Source organism: Bidens hawaiensis, unplaced genomic scaffold (assembly GCF_021521415.1).
Source record: "Bidens hawaiensis isolate Kalapana, Puna unplaced genomic scaffold, B.hawaiensis_p1.1 tig00029884_1, whole genome shotgun sequence".
Taxonomy (NCBI): Eukaryota; Viridiplantae; Streptophyta; class Magnoliopsida; order Asterales; family Asteraceae; genus Bidens; species Bidens hawaiensis.
This window is the reverse complement of record NW_027494962.1, coordinates 212,647-232,727: the sequence shown is the minus strand read 5'-3', so window position 1 is coordinate 232,727 and position 20,081 is coordinate 212,647. Positions and strand designations below refer to the sequence as shown.

Sequence of the window (20,081 nt, the reverse complement as noted above, 5' to 3'; positions counted from 1 at the left end):
CACAATATGATTTAATTTTTTATAGTTTACGTCGCAAAATCTACATATTTTAATAAAGTAAAATAATTGTGGACAGTTATCATGTTTTGGTTAATTATCACAATTTTTTTCATAAAAAACTAAGATCTTAATTAACCCTAATATATGTAATAGATTAATAATTATTCACTTTTCTTTTACACACTATTTATATTATATGTATACATGTTTATAAAAATAAATATTAACATATTATTTTACTATACATTTTAAAATACTTGACGATATCAAAAGTAACAAACCATGTTTTTCAGATATTGAAAAGAATATAATTTCAAATGTTATCATAAACATATTATACTATGTATATCGTAGAAGATTGTGAAGAAAAACAAAACTGGAATATGATTTCATTTTACAAAGTAATTTTTTTAATCATTAAATTATAAATATATTCTTAAAAGTCGATCCATTTAAAAAAATCAATCCATTTATCTATTATTATTGCCAATTGTCATATAAATTTATAAATTATAAATATATGTTTTAAATTTATCCATTTATTTTTCGGTTAATTTAGTAAACTATATATATTATAAATATATAGTTTAGCTTAGAAAAACATAGTTTTTGAAAAACATCTATCGTTACAATTGAATGTTCTCATTTCCTTCGATTGGTGGTAAATTGATAAATATCAATAAAGATAACGCTCCTTCTGTATTTAGGCTGAGTGGTTAGAACTACTATTGTATGAGAAATCTTATTTCCTAAATTGGTTCATAATAAAAAAAATTTAAATTATACATAAATGACGATAAGAATGCAATTTTCAAAAGAAAGAGCATTCTCTGATACGTTTTAGCATGTGTATCTTTTATTAAGTTTATTAAAAAAATCATTTTGTGATATAAATAAAATCAATTTATGTAAACATACTATATATACAAGAATAGATGTAATATTTTTGTTCATATAAGTTATGTAATTATGTACACATAGTATATGAAACTAATCTAAATTTTCGTATCGAATACATTCATGATATGCTTGAGGATCCGATAACTAAAAGTCTCACCCATAAATATTATGAAAGCGCTTATAATAAGGATGGGTTATTGATGACTATGCGCAACTGCATATTATATTATGAATGATTAACTATTTAAATTCCTCATCAGTTTTGATTTTGTACGTCTCTTTATATGTTTTGCGTGCATAATGACATATAGACGAATTAATATACAAATCAAATGTTCTGAAGGGCTTATTTGAAAATTTTGATCATAACTACTTAGGTTTTAGATAAGGACTGCAATATGATTAATGATGGTCTTGAGCTGATGTTCAATTCAATGACCGTATTTCTCTGCTCTAGTTTAAGTTTAAAGCTCAAATGAGTGTTAACTCCTGATTAGGCTTATCTAATACTCATAATAAATGATTACTCGACCAAGTGGGAGAAAGTAAGATTAAATATATAATTATATATATATATATATATATATTTATATATGGCTATTATAATCATTTATATTATAATAGATCAAAATATTAACTATACCTTATTATATATTAGTTTGGTAATTGTTGATGGACCATATTACATATAATTAACTAATAAAGGGTTTCTCCTTGGGTGTATATAAAGAGAGATAAATATTAACATCATAACCTAATCTCACACACATAACAATTTTGTGTGCCCTCTCTCCTAAATCGGGTTACTCTAAAAAACCCAAACACCATCCTTAACTATACATCATAAAGGGGAACTCGATCAAGATGATAAACACGCCGGCTACATCACTCTGCTGCGGTTACTACTCTTTATGCTGTAACAGGTTCATAGATTTATTTTATTCATTTTCTATTATTTACATGAAAAACTGATCAACAACTATAAGCTAATAAGACATCACTAAACATAACAAAGCATTTTGTAAATTGTAATTAGCATAAAAAAATCCCCTAGTTTAGAAATTAGATATCTACTTGTAATTCTGTGGTGCCCTCTCGTAGGCTGCGAACGGTGGTGGTAGCTGAAAATTACGGTGGTGGTAGCCGAAAATTTAAATCTGAAACGCTTCAAATGCAAAAAAATTGAATCATAAAATAAGTATTAAAAGTTCATAATTAGTAATTCACGTTAAAAATTGAAATCACAAATTCATTGATTTCAAGTGCATATATGCCATGTAACTCGATTACAAGTTTATAGCAATATGCCTAAAATCAACTCGCAATTATTGAATTTAACAGTGTTACACAAATTTAGAGTTATTGTCACTTGCCAGAATACAAAATCGAGTAGACTGGCTGAGAGAAATAGAGGGGGTGCAGAAAGAATCGTTGTCGGTGCCGCTTTTGGCGATGGAAGCGAGGTGTAAAAGTCGGGTACTCAAAAGGTCATATCAGAAGGCTAGTGACCCGTCGATAATTTAAATTGTCGTTCAAAAAAGAAAAGAAAAGAAAAGAAAAAGACAACATGTGTATAGTAAAATAACCCGGTGTAAAGTAAAAGAACTATACAAAAACTTGTACAATAGGCAATAACACATCTACATTATTTAACTTTTTAATATATATTAAATGTTAATATTAGATAGGTGACTAAAGTAAACTCATTACAATGATGCATTTAACATGTACATATGTGACTAAAGTAAATTCATTACAATGATGCATTTAACATGTACATATACACACCCATCATTTTCATTTAAATTTTATAATGTGCGTTTGATTATAACAATGTCCAAATTATAGAGTTTTTGTTTTTGTTGTTAACGAAGTTTGATTGTGCAACTATGCTAGTACCCTCCCATTAAAATGGCAACTTTTGAAAATGGCACGTCTGACTCACATATATTGAACTTCATGTAATAAAATGAAAGCAAGTAACCTTTGCAACGAAACTCATGTACACATATCGAATCTATCTCATACCATACTAAAACAAGTTCATAGATTAAATGATACGGATTCGTATACGAGTGGACGCTAGAAACCCTAGCGTGATAACCTGCCTTCGATTACCCGAAAGACAAAGAACAAATATTGTTTAAGAAAATTCTTATTACTTAAACCTGAACCATCCAATAAGAGATTACAATGTTTAAATAAGAAACTAGAAACGACAATTATGGAATTCAAAATAAGATAAACATAGAAAAGATTATTACTAAATTTAAAGAGATAAATATGAAAACCAAAAGATTGGATGGGCAAGACTAAAGGGCTGGCAGCCTCTAGTCATGGTTCAATGGGCCCGATGGTTCTTCGAGTGGGCTCTGATCCTTATCATCCCCCCCCCCCTCTAAAAATGGACTCGACCCCGAGTCACCTGCATCCTCGGGAACGTATGGTGTTAGATCGGCGACGTTAAAAATGGCGGACACTTTATAATGTCTCGGGAGATCGATCTTGTACGCATTATCATTGATTCGTCTCAGGACACGGAAAGGACCATAAGCCCGTGGTTGAAGCTTCCCAAAACGTCCTTGTGGAAAACGTTCACGTCGCAAATAAACCCAAACCAAATCACCTTCATTAAAAACCACTTTTCGCCGGTGTTTATTAACCCTCGTTTGATATTGCAAATTATGCTTCACAATCTGCTCCCTAACTTGTTCATGTAGCTTTTTAATTTGGTTGGCTTGTTCATCACCTTCTGCACTGTAGTGGTCGAGCTCAGGAAAAGGAGCCAAATCAAGTGGAGTGAAAGGGTTTCTCCCATACACAACGAAGAATGGACTTCGTCCTGTTGCACTATGGTTGGATCTATTATATGCAAATTCGGCTTGAGGCAAAACCAAATCCCACTTCTTTGGGTTATCACCTACAAGGGCCCGAAGTAAATTTCCCAAACTCCGGTTGGTCACCTCAGTTTGACTGTCCGTTTGTGGATGGTGTGAACTACTAAATTTTAACTTTGCACCTAAACGCTTCCACAATGTTCGCCAAAAATGGCTAATGAACTTGAAATCACGATCAGACGTAATCGTCTTTGGAACCCCATGCAAACGTACGATTCCTGCAAAATAAAGTCGTGCAACTTGCGAGGCATCAAATGTCTATGACACATGGAACAAAATGATCCATCTTAGAAAAACGATCAACGACAACCATAATCGAGTCCTTCTTTCGTTGTGTGAAGGGTAAACCCAATACAAAATCGAGACTAACATCCTCCCATGGTCCTGTAGGGGCGGGCAACGGTGTGTATAAACCTTGTTTGTATTGTGAGTTTTAGCAATGTGGCAAACACGACATCTCTTCAAAACCATGGTAACGTCCCGTGTTAATTTCGGCCAAAAGAAACGATCTTGAACTAAAGAAACTGTTTTAGCCCTTCCAAAATGACTAGATAAAGCCCCTTGGTGGCATTCAACAATATGGCTTCCCTATAGGAGGATTGAGGCACACACAAGCATTTCCCTTTGTAAAACAACCCATTTTTTTGTATGAACGACTGATATGGTGCAGTTCTACTCTTATCCCAAACAACATGAAAATCAGGGTCATCTTGGTACAAATTAGAAAACGATTCAAACCCGGTTACCTGAAAAGTGACGGTAGTGATGAAAGTTGGCCGACGGCTTAAAGCGTCCGCGACGGAGTTGGCCGAACCTGCTTTGTGCCGGATAATAAACGTGAAATCCTGTAGAGTTTCGACCCATTTTGCGTGCCGGGGATTTAACTTTGCTTGGCCTTGAATGTGTTAGGTATTACGTGTACGCGGCTGACCCGAAAGGAGTCGGATAGGGTGACAGAAATCAATACAATACAACGGTATTTCTAATTGATTTCTAAAACGAACAATAATACGTAAACGCAGCGGATAAACGAGAAGTAAAACTGAACCAATAAATAACCCAAACAGAAAACTGAAACGAAAGCAATGAACCTGATTCCGCTTCTTTTCTGAACGAGAGGGTCAAACTTGATATACACTGCTTTGACTTTGCAATGACAATTTCAATATTAAACAATAATGGCGGCGGCAGTATAACTCAAGAACACATATAACAAATTCCAATCACACACATTCCTATCATGTAATAATAATTGTTATATGGCAGTGGCTTTTCACAAGCACACAATCATCCAAACAAAACAATATAAATATGCTTTTGGTGGTGGCAGTGGGGTTTACGAAACACAGATTCAAAACACAATAATAATAATAATAATAATCGTAAAGCAATAAAGATGAACACGGGATTTACGTGGTTCGGTCACGGTGTGTAACCTACGTCCACGGGCAACGAACAGGGTCTCTTCTTTTATTGAGGTGTTAAAGAAATTACAAGATACAACATTGTTTATATAGGGAGGCTAACTAGGGTTTATTTCTTTCTCCATAAGTTACAAGAAATAATATAAAACGGGCCACTAAAGTTGAGTGGGTGGCCAGCCCATTCAACCCTTCTAGTCTTCAACTGCCCAACCCAAGACGGGCCGGGGCAACACCCGTATTAAACCCAACAGAATGAACTTAAGCGCCTGATGGTCTGAATAAAGAACGAATTCATTGGGGAGTAGGTAATGTCGCCAATATTCAAGACTCCTAACAATAGCATAAAATTCTTTGTCATACGTGCTATATCGTCTCCGTGTATCACTTAGTTTTTCGCTAAAAAAAGCAATAGGATGTTGTTGTTGGCTCAAAACGCCCCCGAGGCATCACATTCGACATGAATAACGTGTTCAAAGTTTGGTAAGGCAAGAACGGGTGCGTTGGTGACGACGGTTTTAAGAGCATCAAACGAGTGTTGGGCGGTGGAGGACCAAGTAAACTTACTACTTTTTAAGCATTCCGTAAGAGGGGTGACAATAGTGCTAAAGTTGCGAATGAAGCGGAGATAGAAAGACGCGAGACCGTGAAAACTTCTAACCTCATGAAGCGACTATGGGGATGGCCATGATGTAATGGCTGAAACTTTAGAGTCGTCCATGCGGATGCCGTCACCTGAGACTAGATAACCCAAAAATATAATCTTTGTTGTCAAGAATTGGCACTTTGTTTCATTGGCATAAAGCTTTTGCTCTTGGAGGATCATTAAAACATCACGTAAGTGGGTTAAATGTGTGGGGACATCTTTGCTAAAAATCAATATATCATCAAAATAAACGACAACGCACTGGCCGATAAGAGGTTTGAAAATGTGATTCATTAACCGTATAAAAGTACTCGGTGCATTAGATAACCCAAATGGCATTATCATCCACTCATATAACCCATCTCGCGTTTTGAACGCGGTTTTCCACTCATTGCCAGGTCGCATTCGGATTTGGTGATACCCACTACGTAAATCAATCTTGGAAAAGACCTTTGCGCAATATAAGTGATCGAGTAAATCATCAAAACGCGGAATAGGAAACCGGTATTTTATTGTAATTTTGTTAACCGCGCGGCTGTCAATACACATTCGAAAAGTGCCATTTGGTGGGCACGAGTAGAGCCGGGACTGCACATGGACTCATACTCTCCCGAATGAGGCCTTTTTCCAACAATTCTGTTACTTGGCGATGTAATTCAGTAAACTCTTTGGGATTCATTCGATACGCGGGCTTGTTTGGAATACTTGCACCTGGAAAAAAATCAATACAATGTTGGATTTCCCGTATGAGGGGAAGACCAGCGGGAATGTCGGTAGGCAAAGAATCACGAAACTCGGTCAAGAGGGGTTGCACTTCTCGTGGAACTAGCGATACAGTGGGGTTTTCTTCGGCAATTAATAGCCCAAAAATAAGATGTTCTTGGTTATTCTTGGTGAGTTTTGTGAGTTCTGACTTTGCTACCAACAATGATGTGGACTCTTTTTGCTTTGGATCCAAGGGTGCCAATGTGATATTAAGACCATCCTTTTTAAAGGTGTAAGTATTGAAGAAGCCATCATGTTTTACGCGACAGTCATAAAGCCATGGACAGCCCAATAAAAGATGACATGCGTCCATAGGAATGACCTCACACCATAGTTCGTCACTATATTTATTACCAATGGAGAAAGGAACTAAACACCGATGAGTAACTTTAAGAAGATTACCTTTTTTTAACCATGTTACTTGGTACGGGTTGGGGTGGTCTTGAAGCGGTAATCTGAGTTTTTCCACCATGGTACTTGCTACCATATTTTCACAACAACCGCCATCAATGATAACGGTACAAACATTGCCTTTAGATGTACACTTTGTGCGAAAAATGTTGTTACGAAGCCATTGCGTGTCATCGGATGAATCTGCTACGGACGTGTTTAGAATACGTTGAACAACAAGTGCTTCACCTCGATCGGGATAAAGAATTTCAGTTTCCTCGTCATCGTCCTCAGTATCATATTTTGGTGCGGGTTCGTCAACAAAAGCAAGGACGTGTTTATTGGGACAATCCCGTTTGAGGTGACCAATGCCTTGGCATTTGTAACACCGATCGCGAAACGTACCACTTGATGAACCTGTTTGAGGCCCCGGCGATGGGAGAGGGTCGGGTTTGATGGGTCCGCCCCGTGGTTGAAAAGAGGTCGATGTCGGAGGCCGAGCAGTGGTTGTAGTGCGGGTGTTTGGTCGATGTTTAGCTAGCAACTGTTTCTCCACTTGTAGAGCTAACCTGCAAACGTCATTAAATGACCAATACTATTGTAAATAAACAACGTCCGAGATTTCGGACCGGAGTACCCCTAAAAAATGAGCAATAGTCTGTTCTTCATCTTCCTCTATGCCGCAACGCATACGCAAGTGTTCAAATTCAGCAATAATTTCTTGTACATACAACGATTGCTGTCGCAAATTGTGATACTCTAAGAAAGATTCTTGGCCGGGCGAAAACTTTGCTCGCAACAGCCTCTTCATCTTGTCCCATGATTCCACCTTGTTTTTACCCTTCTGATATCGTTGTTTCTTCACATGTTCCCACCACAACGAAGCATGTTTTTTTAATTTAATAGCAACAAGTTTTACCTTGAGATTGTCGGGAACATCCCGGAGGTCGAATATTCGTTCCACCGTTTGAAGCCAATCGATGAAGTCATCTGGTTGCATGTTGCCCTCGAATTTTGGAATCTCTGTACGAATACCCAAAGCGCAAATGGGGTCTGACGGTGGTGGTGGTGGCGGCGTACCATGACGGCGGCGCCGACCGAATATGTTGTGAAACCCGTCGTTCTCTTCTTCCCATATAACCGACTCTGTAGCGGAGTCATCTGTGTTGTGATGCTGATTGAGTTCAAGTTCACGAACCCGTTGTTGAAGACGTTCAATATCAGCAGTGTCTTGAGGATCACGTTGTACATGATCGTTGCCTCCAGCGGCGAATCTTTGGTGTTGACGACGATCTCTCCCCTGTGCAGACATCCTGAGTAACCCGAGCTGCTGATACCACTTGATACGGATTCGTATACGAGTGGACGCTAGAAACCTAGCGTGATAACCTGCCTTCGATTACCCGAAAGACAAAGAACAAATATTGTTCAAGAAAATTCTTATTACTCAAAACTGAACCATCCAATAAGAGATTACAATGTTTAAATAAGAAACTAGAAACGACAATTATGGAATTCAAAATAAGATAAACATAGAAAAGATTATTACCAAATTTAAAGAGATAAATATGAAAACCAAAAGATTGGATGGACAAGACTAAAGGGCTGGCAGCCTCTAGTCATGGTTCAATGGGCCCGATGGTTCTTCGAGTGGGCTCTGATCCATATCATTAAATAACATAATTTATTAGGTTGTGCTAAACGCACCTCAAATATAATTTTTACTGAATGTACACCGGCTTAATCCTTCGTATCATTACTTTACTTTTAGTCACATAGTTCTATGAACCTAATATATTTGTTTATATTTATATTTAACCCACCCAATAATATTTCTGAAAATGATGCGTTTAGCATCATTGAGATTGAAGTACATATGTAGTACAAAACACCAAGTACTAACATTCCACGTATAAATATTCAACTTCCTACGATAAGTGATCACAGAGGAACCGAATCAAGTTTGAGGTGTTTGTTGAATGACGAAGATCAAGGCCGTTGTCTATCTATTGTTCCAAGTCTTACGTCTTTTTAACCAACTGTCTATCTATCATCTCAACAGATAGCTGGGTTAGTTATTTGTCCATCATATCTGTTTATTTATTTCACTTTTTCCTCTCAAATAGTAAGTATTTTACGAAAGAACGTTTTTTTAGCGAATAACGAAGAATTACTATTACTAATACTAATAAGGTTAAAGGATAAGTTTGGTGCCGCAAAGTCATCATTGGGCCACTTGAGACTTGACGGCAACTAATTAATCGGTGACATTTTTTTTGTTTGTTTGTTTTAGTTAAAGTATTGCATAAAGAACGTAATGGAAACTGTCCGAATACAAAACTTTTATCACCCCAGTGTTTACCAGCACGACTCCTGCCGGTGAAACACTAGTTTTTAAATTAATTAAAGTTATTACAATACATTTATTCATTAAGGAAATTGAAAACACACCATTTGTTTCAATGGCAAGTAACATAAATATAATATATTTATTCATCAAGAGGCATGTCATTAGTCTAAATTATTATTGACGTTAAAAAAAACATGTTAAATTTAAAAAAAAACATTGAATTATTTATCAAGGACTTTTGTGAGAAAACATAGAATACAAAATATCTTGGACTTTAAGGTATTTTGAAATACAATGAATAATTTAGTAAATTGTTTTGGAAGAGTGTTTGTGTCGAAGTTCTAGATTTTAGGTAATTAAAAATGCTAAAATTTAAACTAAATTTTTACGGCAATTTTTACTACTGTGTTGTAATTTTTATTCATTTTGTCTTTAGTTTTTTACTGCTAGAAAACCAAAGTAAGATATTTTAATAACATTTTAAAATTATTTAAAATTTTTATATGATCACATTAAAAATAAGTGAAAAACCGCATTAAAAATTAATAGGTAAAGATATGATTAAAATCAGTAAAAAACTTTGGTAAAAATTTAAAATAAGGGCACCCTCTCTTTTTTTACTTCTATTTTCGAATTAAATAATTTAAAAAGGCAATGCATGTTACTCTTTGTTACATATTTTTAAACAAAAATATATTTTTTACTTTTTTACAAACTTATCTAACCATATATCATCAATACGAACGCAATCAATTTTTAAAATTTATTTTTCCTTCAATAGATTCTCATTGATAAAGGTAAATCAATTTAGAACAACAATTGAAAAATATATTATTTTGTTTTTGAAAAAAAAATATCAAATAAATAAAACCCACTCAATTAGCATCATGGCCCATGGTCTTTGTCGTTCACAAACACGTTAAACTTCACAGACTTCATGAATACATACAAGTTAGGTGAGGATAAACAAGCAACGACGCAAGCTATATCAAGTAAATAAATCTTAATTATATATATATATATATATATATATATATATATATATATATATATTTTTTTTAATTCTTGCACTCTAGTGATTTTACCATGTGTATGTGAAATGCTAACAATTCACATATTCTTCTTTAGATTTAGCAAAAAAATTATGTTCATCTCTAAATTTCATTTTTCTCTGTATTAATCTTTATTTAATTAAATAATATATGTTATTAATAATTAAATAATAGGAATGTTTTATTTTCCGTATTAATATATGTTAAAAATAATGAGATCTTTGAAAAAAACACTCATTGAAAAACTTCCACTCAATCAATGGGGACGATTAACTCTTCTCAATTTTTGTTTCAAGAATTTCAATTCTTTATATCTTCATCATAAATATGATACAATTACAACAGACTGATAGAAAGACAGGTAAGCGGTCAATAAGCTGTGCTATAACCCTCTTTCAAATGGCAAAATTAATCTTACTGAGAAAAACAAAGCCATGGTTCTTCGCCGTCGAAAGAAATCGGTTCTTGAAAGTCTATCGACTTATTGTTAGTACGTTTTTTCTTATATGAAGCTCCTTGGAACGTGATTAATGGGGTGGATGTGAGCGAAAAAAAATAAATTGGGCCGCATGCTATAGGGTAACAAAGTATAAAGGAAGAGGAGGTTAGGCTTTGTGTCCACTTAAATATTATAACAACGCATTGATCTCGTCTCGAAATGGTCAAATGGGCATAGTAGAAGATCAAAGGCTATGGAACTAAATGAATGACATATTTGCTCCAATTTACTCGAACATTTACACATTTCTTATGCGAATGACAATACGAATTGGTTTACCGTTGTCAAATTAATGGGCAGAAAGAATATGGATTGCTTTGGAAAGGAACACCAGTGATGTTTTCAGCTTCAAATGGTGCAAAAGTGTCCCAAGTAAGTACAGTATCTTTGGAAGGAAGGCGGAGATGGATAGGATACCAACCCTAACGACTGTTACTAGAAGAAATATCCGAATCAGTTCACAATTATGCTTTCTCCCCCTTTTGATAATGGGTACTCAGCTGCGGCAGAGGCTCAACCTTCCTCTGAGCCTACAAGATGTGGTCAATAAGTGTTATGTCCATTTTGTGCTTACATTTCTGTTTGAATATAATTGTTGGGATATTACTACAAATACCTTCATGTGCATATCACTTTATATATTGTTCAGCCTTTAATGTTCAATGTTATAATTATTCAGACAAAGTGGTATTAGAGTAGAGCTAAGATGAGCAATTTAGACAAATCAGAATTAGAATAAAAGAATAGAACCTGGAAGATCCGGATCACATATTATTTCCATTTTTGCTCAGTTATGTTCCATCTTATATCTTAGACAAACATGTCAATCATATATATACTACTTCAGGAAGAACAGTCGTAATAGAATATATGATACATCAAAAGGAAACAGGAGAAGATTAGAGGCATCAACAATTCTGGACAAAGTTCTCAATCAAAAGCTGCATATGATACAATCAGAAAATCAGATCAGAAAAATAATGTCGATAAAAGCCATTAAACTCTGGAAGAATTTGAACATAAGCCGTAGAACATTGTAGGCAGATGTTTCTATTAAGAACCGCAACTTTCTAGACAGTAGAATATAAGAAACCAGAGTAGAAGATTTTGAATACTAGAAGAAACAAGTTCGACAAAGATCTCAATTAGGACCATCAAACGCAAGACCAAAATCGAAGAAAACAGAACATATATTAAGGTGTTGCAGTAAAAGGAGAATGGCATAAAATAAACACACTATTGTTGTGTGTTCTACAAAATATATTGAGTATATACGAAAGTGATATTTCATTTCCGTGTACATATTCCGTGTGAGTAAACTCATATTAGATTTTGAGAATATTGAAGTGGAGTTAGATGATGTGGATCAGGGTATCATCTTTCTAACATCTTTGCCATCATCTTACGAGCATTTTGTTGACACATTAATGTATGGGAGGGAAACTTAATTTATCCATGGAAGAGGTGTTAGCTGCTCCGAATTCAAAAGAATTAAAGAAATGGTCAGATCATAAAGAAGATGGTGGAGAAGGTTTATTTGTTAGAGAGAGGCATGATCAAAGAGGTTCAAAAGAATCTAATATTTTTAACATATTTTGAATGATTTTATGTTATTTGATTATGAAGGTGATTTAAGTTGTCACAGAAGAAACTGGACAATAAAATGGGCGATCATCTAGGCCGGAGCAACTGACATTCGGCATCAAGGTTATGGAAAACCTCACAATTGACTCTCGCGCCTAGTTAAGTAAAAACTCGGATCATGGGTTTTAATATCACAATCGATAACTCGCAATGGATAGAGACATTCACGATTCAAGTGTTAGTTCGACATTCAAGAGTCAATCGTTTGTTGAATAGGTTTATTACCTCTAATTTAGGGATTTGTATATTGTAATCTTATCTACTTCGTGATTAGTTGACGTTTGCTTCTAATTTCGATTAACTTAATAAAGATATAAAATGCAGGTCTAGTGCAATGATATTGGTTAACTGATCTTCCTGGTGACAATGATTTTGTTCCTCCGGGGTTATTTCATAAGGCTTATGTGAATACAAATCACGAAACTAATGGATGTTCGAGATTTCCATAAAAATCCATTATCAGGCTATTCAGTTTTTAAAAGCAGTCCCAAACACTCTCCAGAGTCAAGACAACTTCTTAGTTGAGCTAATAACATGTATTCGTGTATTCGTGTTGTATGTTCATGGCTATACTAATTTACTATCGGTAATTAAGCATGGATAAAAGGGCCCCGAATTTTCATTTCGCTTTTAATTGAAGGCCCCCCATGAGGGTTGAGGAGCCCTTGAATGTTCTTAACAAGTTTGTGGTTCTAAACTTCTATTATCCTTTCCTACAACACCAAAATCCAGTCTTTTATAATTTTTTTTAATAAAATACAACTAGGTAGCGCCTCCCTTGAGATTTTGATTTTAATTATAGTCTGACAGGGTTCGAGTCCTGATCTCACCCGGTTTTACCGCCTCCTCGCTGTCGTGCCGTTTGGCGGACGTGGGGGTCGGGTTTTATCCGGTGAATCCCTCAACAAGTGGACCGCTAGGGGCTCCGTCCGTCCGGACTAGTGGCCGGCTCGGGCTACCTTTAGCCAATGGGGGCCGCGTACGGGATACCCGGCGTTACTTAGTTGGCCGTTAAAAAAAAAATTATAGTCTGACATCAACATCAACATGTACTCATAATGTGGTCATCCTAGAGATTCACATCAAATTTAATTGTCTACACCAGATTTGTATAACTTTTTATATCTAAATAACAATAAAAATGAAAAGTGGTACAAATCACATTCAAGCAATAGCAATACCATTTATTAACTAGCTTGTAAACAGTAAGATGAGTCACGGTTTGGTTTTATTTATAAACTTTCGACGATGTAAAATTTTAAATTGTATTTTATAAATTCACGCGGATTTAATACTAGTTGAATTAAATATTCAAAACGTAACGAATCATGTAAAACATTAAAATGTATTGCATATGCATGGGGGCATATGGAGATTCGAGACATATTTTCAATAAAAAAAAAATTACGTACCTCCGCATCTTTGCTTAAAAAATCGAAAGCCATTGCAATTTGCAATACACGTGATGCTATTATATAGATTTTAGATGTCATTTATTTATAAACAGTATAAAAAAGCAAAGCAATAACGGCGACATATGTCGTCGTTGATGACCCGCCACTAAAGGTTGCCGGTAATGTGATTGCCAATGAGTCAAAACATAAGATACAAAATTTTACTAAAATTGTTCTTCATGCCTCAACAAATGAGTCAATACATAATTTATTTCTCACTAAAATCGTTCTTACATAATTATACATACAAACATGAGATGCAAACAACGTCAAACACGAGATACGTACATAATAGAAAACACGGTCGACCTTGACGGTGGTGTTTGACGGAGATCTTGACGTTGGCGGATATTAAGACAGTTGACGGTGGCTAGAGCTTGAAAAACGAAGTGGCGACGTTAGAGGAGCAATGTCTCCATTGGATCATGTTTTAATAAAGGGAAAATTCCAAAAATAGCCATTTTAACCAAGCCATTTCCAACTTTAGTCATGGTTTTGAGAATACCCAAAATAGCTACCACGTTTCCTCTTATCCGATGGAACATTAAAACCTCAATAACCATTAAAACCTCGCCATGTGTCAACGTATTAATAGACCCGACGAAATACGAAAGTATTCCATCGTTCGACGAAACCTGTTTCGTCACAGATTAGGATGCGTCTTCCATGGAACACACCATCTCCTACATCTCAAACCCTAAACATTCATAATCAACTTTCATCTCCATCTTTCTTGTTTCTCCGCAACATCCAGCAAATCCATAGTGTAAACACTTAATTTTTCAATGAGAACACAACCATAGTACTTCTTTTCCACGAATCACATATATGATGTTAAGAACTATGCGCAAGAGAGTGACGAACCCTAGAGTTCATAGTATAAAAATCCTAAGGGAAGGAAAACTGTCGGACCTTCCACTCTTCCGTGGGATTCAAAGGAAAATTTGTACACGTGGCGAATTGTTATAGGCTCAGCTAATCCGTTGGAGAAGGTTGTGTTTACCTTGGATTTGAAGGATTAGAACGCGTATTATGATTTAGTATTATAACTATGTTATGTAATTATGTAATTAATTATTCTAGTATCGAATAATAAAGGAAATTCCATAAAGAAATAAAAGTCTTCTTTTCTTTTCAAATTTTCATACGTTTTGAAAATTCATCGTCATTAATATTTGAGAAAAAAAAATTAGAGTTATTTGAGCGGTTAAGTGATTGGTTGACCAAGAGATTTGAAATATCTACAACACAATACTATAATATAAATTGACATGATTCTCGTATCAATTATTTATTATCAACAAAACAGATATCAATGATCTTTTCACATGTGAAATGCATGGTGATACTAAAACATCTCGCTGGGGACCAAAAATATATACTTTGTTTACTCAACACAAACACAGCTGAAGGGTACATATATACATACACATACATAGCCGGTATTGAGAATTCACGTGCCTCAGCTGAGTCGGAAAAAAATGTCCCTTAAGCATTAATGTACAAAAAAAATGTAAATATTGTTTTTAAATGACGATTAAAGTTATGACAATAAACATAACACTTAACAAAATCATGGTATTAGAATGAGTCTATAATATACTAAATAGGCTAATAGCTAACTAAGGATTTGTGAAGCTCTTCTAACATTCTTGATAGTGAATTGGTGAATCAACTCATCGCAGTTTATGCTCCCTTATATCACGTTTTCGAAAGCTATCATCGCCAACTCACTAAATCTTTCTTGGAGCATTGTGGATCGTAAATAAGATTTCAATACAATTTCAATAACTCTTTTATACAGATGCTACCGTGACCGATGATGTACGAATTCGACACTATTATCCCGCCTATTTGTTTCATTTATTTATTTTATTTAACTTTTATTAATTAATTTCAAGTAATGGACATATTTTTTTAATTTTTAATGGGCCAATAAATCTTTGGATGATTTGAAAAAAGTGGGTTTAAAAAGTATATGGGTATCGTAAAATTAGTGAGATTATAAGCGTTCGGGTATCCTACATATATAATATTGAGAATTTTTAAAAATTTATGTGCCCTCAAAAAAGACATGCCCCGACCGGACGCCCACTTCACCCACCCATGGAGCCGGCCCTGCATGCATACATACATACATACATACATACATACATACATATGATGAGTATCATTACAAAACTCTTAAATTATTTAAGAACTTGACGACACTAATAACAACTAACATTTTTTTATGAAAAAATCGTATGATAATGTTATTTTATGTCAACTTTCTTTGTTCGTTTTGAAACCCCGATGGCTTCTTTACTTTCTCTTTCCTTTGTGATTTCTTCTTACTTGTTCCTTCCGTATTTTTATTAACCACCGTATATATCACAGTCTTGATATCATTTGTTGAACTAGACAACTCCCCAATTTGATTCTCTACCGTATTTAACACCATTTTCTCCTTCTCTCTATTTGACCTGTCAAACACAGAATACTCCTATTCGATATCATCCTCGTGTACGCGAGGAATACGCATGATAGTAGCACATGACCTAGAATATTTATTTTCAAAAGAATAATCATATGAATTTGAAAAGATATTTACAATTAACTTACGGTTACCAAAGGTCATGAAAACTGTTCCATCTCGGCATTTGATATGAGCATTTGATGTTGCCAAAAACGGTCTCTCCAATATCACCCCGGGTTATTCTTCATTCTCAGCTGGTTCATAATCAAGAACAAGAAAGTCTTCAAGATAATAGAAGTCTCAAAACTTTACCACAACGCTAACCAAATTCCTTCCAAGGTGGTGTCAACTTCTTGTAAATGCCCAAAATCACACCGGTCATACACACTCCCGGTACAACACTCACATTCACACCATAATCAACAAGTGCCTTTGTAGTTTTGAACCCCCCTCCCCCCATTTGAATGGGAATGAGTGGTTCTCCCGTTTCAAATTATTCAACTATGACATTCACCACATTATATTCAATGGTGATGGTACTAATGTGTGCATTTATGGGGTTTGACGAATTGTTGCTTTGATGAATCGGGTTCTTCAAAGTATCATTCATGAGCTTTGATGGATTTATTTTGAAACTTGCTATATCTTCAACTATCTTACTCACTTGTTTATCCCTTGCAACATTAGCTTTCTCCTGCGACTCTAGTATTTGATTAACAACTTTATTCTGAGCTTCATTATCTGTCTTCATTTTTTTAGGATATCCATGACATCTTTGATTGATTCTTCTTTCTTTCCCCCAGAATTCCAATTCTATTGATCATATCCATACGACATCTGATTTCAGTTATAGCTCGTCCTCTACGAACTACCCTGAAATTCGGGTTTGATTGGGTACTAGCATTCCCATAACTAAAGTTGGGATGATTTCTGAGGCTCGAATGTCATGTTTTTGAATTCATATTATCATTATTGTACCGCTTTTCTTTCTTGAACATAATTTACCTCTTCCTCATTCTTTTCATCATAGAGAGCCCCACATGTAGTTATGTCATGCTCCAATTCTCCATATTGTTCACACACCGGGTATGTTTCACCCATTTGTTTCGCCTGTTGCCATCAACTTCTCTATTGCCTTTTCCATTTGAGTCATTCTATCTTCAGATACACCACTCCCCACAACTTTTAAAGTTGACCTTTTCACCTTCCTATTTGACTGAGTTTGGTGTTTTGAATTAATTGCGTCTCTTCAAAAGCTCGGTCAACATTTTCAGCATTAGTCAAAAACAAACCATTTGTGGTAGTCTGGATTCCCGAATATCATCATTTGACAAGCTTTTATGGAACACCTTTATCAATTCTCACTGCGCGATCACGTGTTGTGGGCATGTTCTCAACGGTAGCTTGAACCTTTGACATGTTTCACGAAAGGTTTCACCTGAATGCTATTAATTTTGTTTATAGAACTACTTGCCTCAGATGTTCTTTATGGCGCGTAGTACTCATCTAAGAATTGTTGTTCCAGATCATACCATGTATAGATGTTGGCTTATGGCATTGACAAAAACCACTGATTGGCTGAATCTTTTTAAACTAAACCGAAAGACCATTAGTTTAACCTCAACAATTGTGAACCCCTGATTTGAAATAGTGACACATATGGAGTTGAAGTCACTCAAGTGGATATATGGTTCTTCACTCGCTTTCCCATGAAACATTGGTAACCCAATCAAACTAGATTGTCTCACTTAAAAAGGTTCTTCATTTCCTCACCTGGACAATGATCGGAAGGGAGTTTGCTGTCACTTGTGGAATGAAATGACTTTGAACCTCGCTGACCGGTGGTGGAAAATAAGCTCACGGAACCCCGTGATCATAATTATAATATTGTGCTGATGGTGGTTTGGTACTTGTTGCTGCTGGTTATACGGATACTAGTGTTGGTTATGGTTTTTTTGATGCCGGTGGTTTTGATTTTGCTGGGTGCTTGGTTATACAGTTGGAATGATGCTGATTCTGTGGGTAATAATCTCCCTTTTCATCTTCATACTCTTCTTCTCCTTCATCCAAATAAAAATCAACCCATTCATTACCGACGTTCCAGACTTCAACTCTTGCATTATGATTACCCAAATTTCCATCTTCTTTGAACTCAATGCCTTTAACGGTTCTGTGGGGCTGATACGACTGAGCGGTTTTCATCCCCGTGACCTCTCCGATTGTTCTGTTCTTCCATTGATGAAATATTTGGCCTTGGTAACTGTGAGGCTCGATGTTTGGGTAGGCCAAATGATCAATTTTGAGGTTAACAGGTTGTCTATGATTCTGTTCACCACGTAGGTTAGCTCTGTTCCGGTTTTGGTTTTAACCGGGTGGCGATGATGGATCATTAAGTGGGATTGGGTATTCTTGATTGATGGGTTGGTCTTGGTTTTCAAGGAGGTTAAAGGGTGGTTCTTGATCTTCGTGTTGACTCATGTTTTTGATTTTGGGTTTTGATGATTCCATTTCTAACTTTCTATTTAAACCTGTTTTGTGAGTTTCTCGGTTTCTCTTAGTTGTTTTCTCAATTTCTGGATCAAATTGTAGCGGCCCCTTGCTTCTTGAATACCTTGTATGTATAAACCTAGAAGATTATTTGCACACATGAAACACAAAAACCCCGTGTAAAATCAAACAAATAAAAACAAAAGCAAACTACTAAACTAAAATAACACTTTGCGCATTGATTCCCCAGCAACAACGCCATTTTGAAGTAGATGTCGTGCTCTAGTAAAAAACAAGTATTTATTAAGCTTATATACTTAAAACTAGCAAGGGTAAGTAAGATCATCTCCACAAGGAATCAATGGAACGTGCAAATGACGGTCATAGTTTACTAATTAATTATCTTAAATCGGACAAACGATGTCAAGTGGTTTCAAAGATTTGGTTATGAAAACACGATTATTTGTAAATTCAATACAAGAAAAGCGTGACTATACATCAGGTTCAAGTAATGCAATGAATTGTACAATGGTATGTCATGGATAACCACATAGACATGGTTCGTTAACCAATTTTGAAAAATAATTACTAGACACAGTAGATTGGTTATGATGATTCACATGATTTAATCCAACGAATTGACACAACTAGACGTGGTCTACCTAATTACCAGTTTATTAGTATAGGACTCCAAATAGATTAATAATCAAAGGTAAATGGTTCAATGATGAAAAGAACTTTATCATAAATGTTGATCAACACAAACCAACTGATTGATACGAAATATAAATCCCAGAAAAAGAAATGTTTAATCAGTTTAAATAAATGTAAAGCTAGATTTACCGAATGATTAATCAAACATTAATCCAATCATAGATAGAAATCACAAAAATGATTAGTTCATACAAACCTTACACCTAGAGCGGTCAAGAATGGCTTAGCCTTGCCTCTGCATCTTGGTTCTCTTGATTCTTAGTTTGAAGGATGAATTCATGGATGATTTGGTGTCTAGAAGGTGCTAATATGATGAAAATAGCCCCAAAAGTATCCTTGGTGGCTAGCGTATGAACATCCCTCGACTAAGGGGTTAAACCGGGCTTAAATATGGAAGAAAAACC

General features: G+C 35.3%; 1 protein-coding gene across 1 annotated transcript; it reads right to left on the bottom strand.

Annotated features, from left to right (window-relative positions):
- Positions 1 to 3,230: 3,230 nt before the first annotated feature.
- On the bottom strand, positions 3,231 to 8,331 carry LOC143579600 (uncharacterized). Its single transcript, XM_077062856.1, has 3 exons — positions 7,649 to 8,331; positions 6,471 to 7,588; positions 3,231 to 4,015 (listed from the first exon to the last, which is right to left on the bottom strand). Exons 1-3 carry the CDS (start codon positions 8,329 to 8,331, stop codon positions 3,231 to 3,233), a joined length of 2,586 nt encoding a protein of 861 aa, XP_076918971.1.
- Between the last annotated feature and the right edge of the window lie 11,750 nt (positions 8,332 to 20,081).

Coding starts and splice junctions, on each gene's coding strand:
- LOC143579600 (XM_077062856.1), bottom strand. CDS start 8,331: ATGTCTGCACAGGGGAGAGATCGTCGTCAACACCAAAGATTCGCCGCT. Junction 7,589..7,648: donor CATTTTTTAGGGGTACTCCG/GTCCGAAATCTC, acceptor TGACGTTTGCAG/GTTAGCTCTACAAGTGGAGA. Junction 4,016..6,470: donor AAAAGGCCTCATTCGGGAGA/GTATGAGTCCAT, acceptor TTTATTTTGCAG/GAATCGTACGTTTGCATGGG.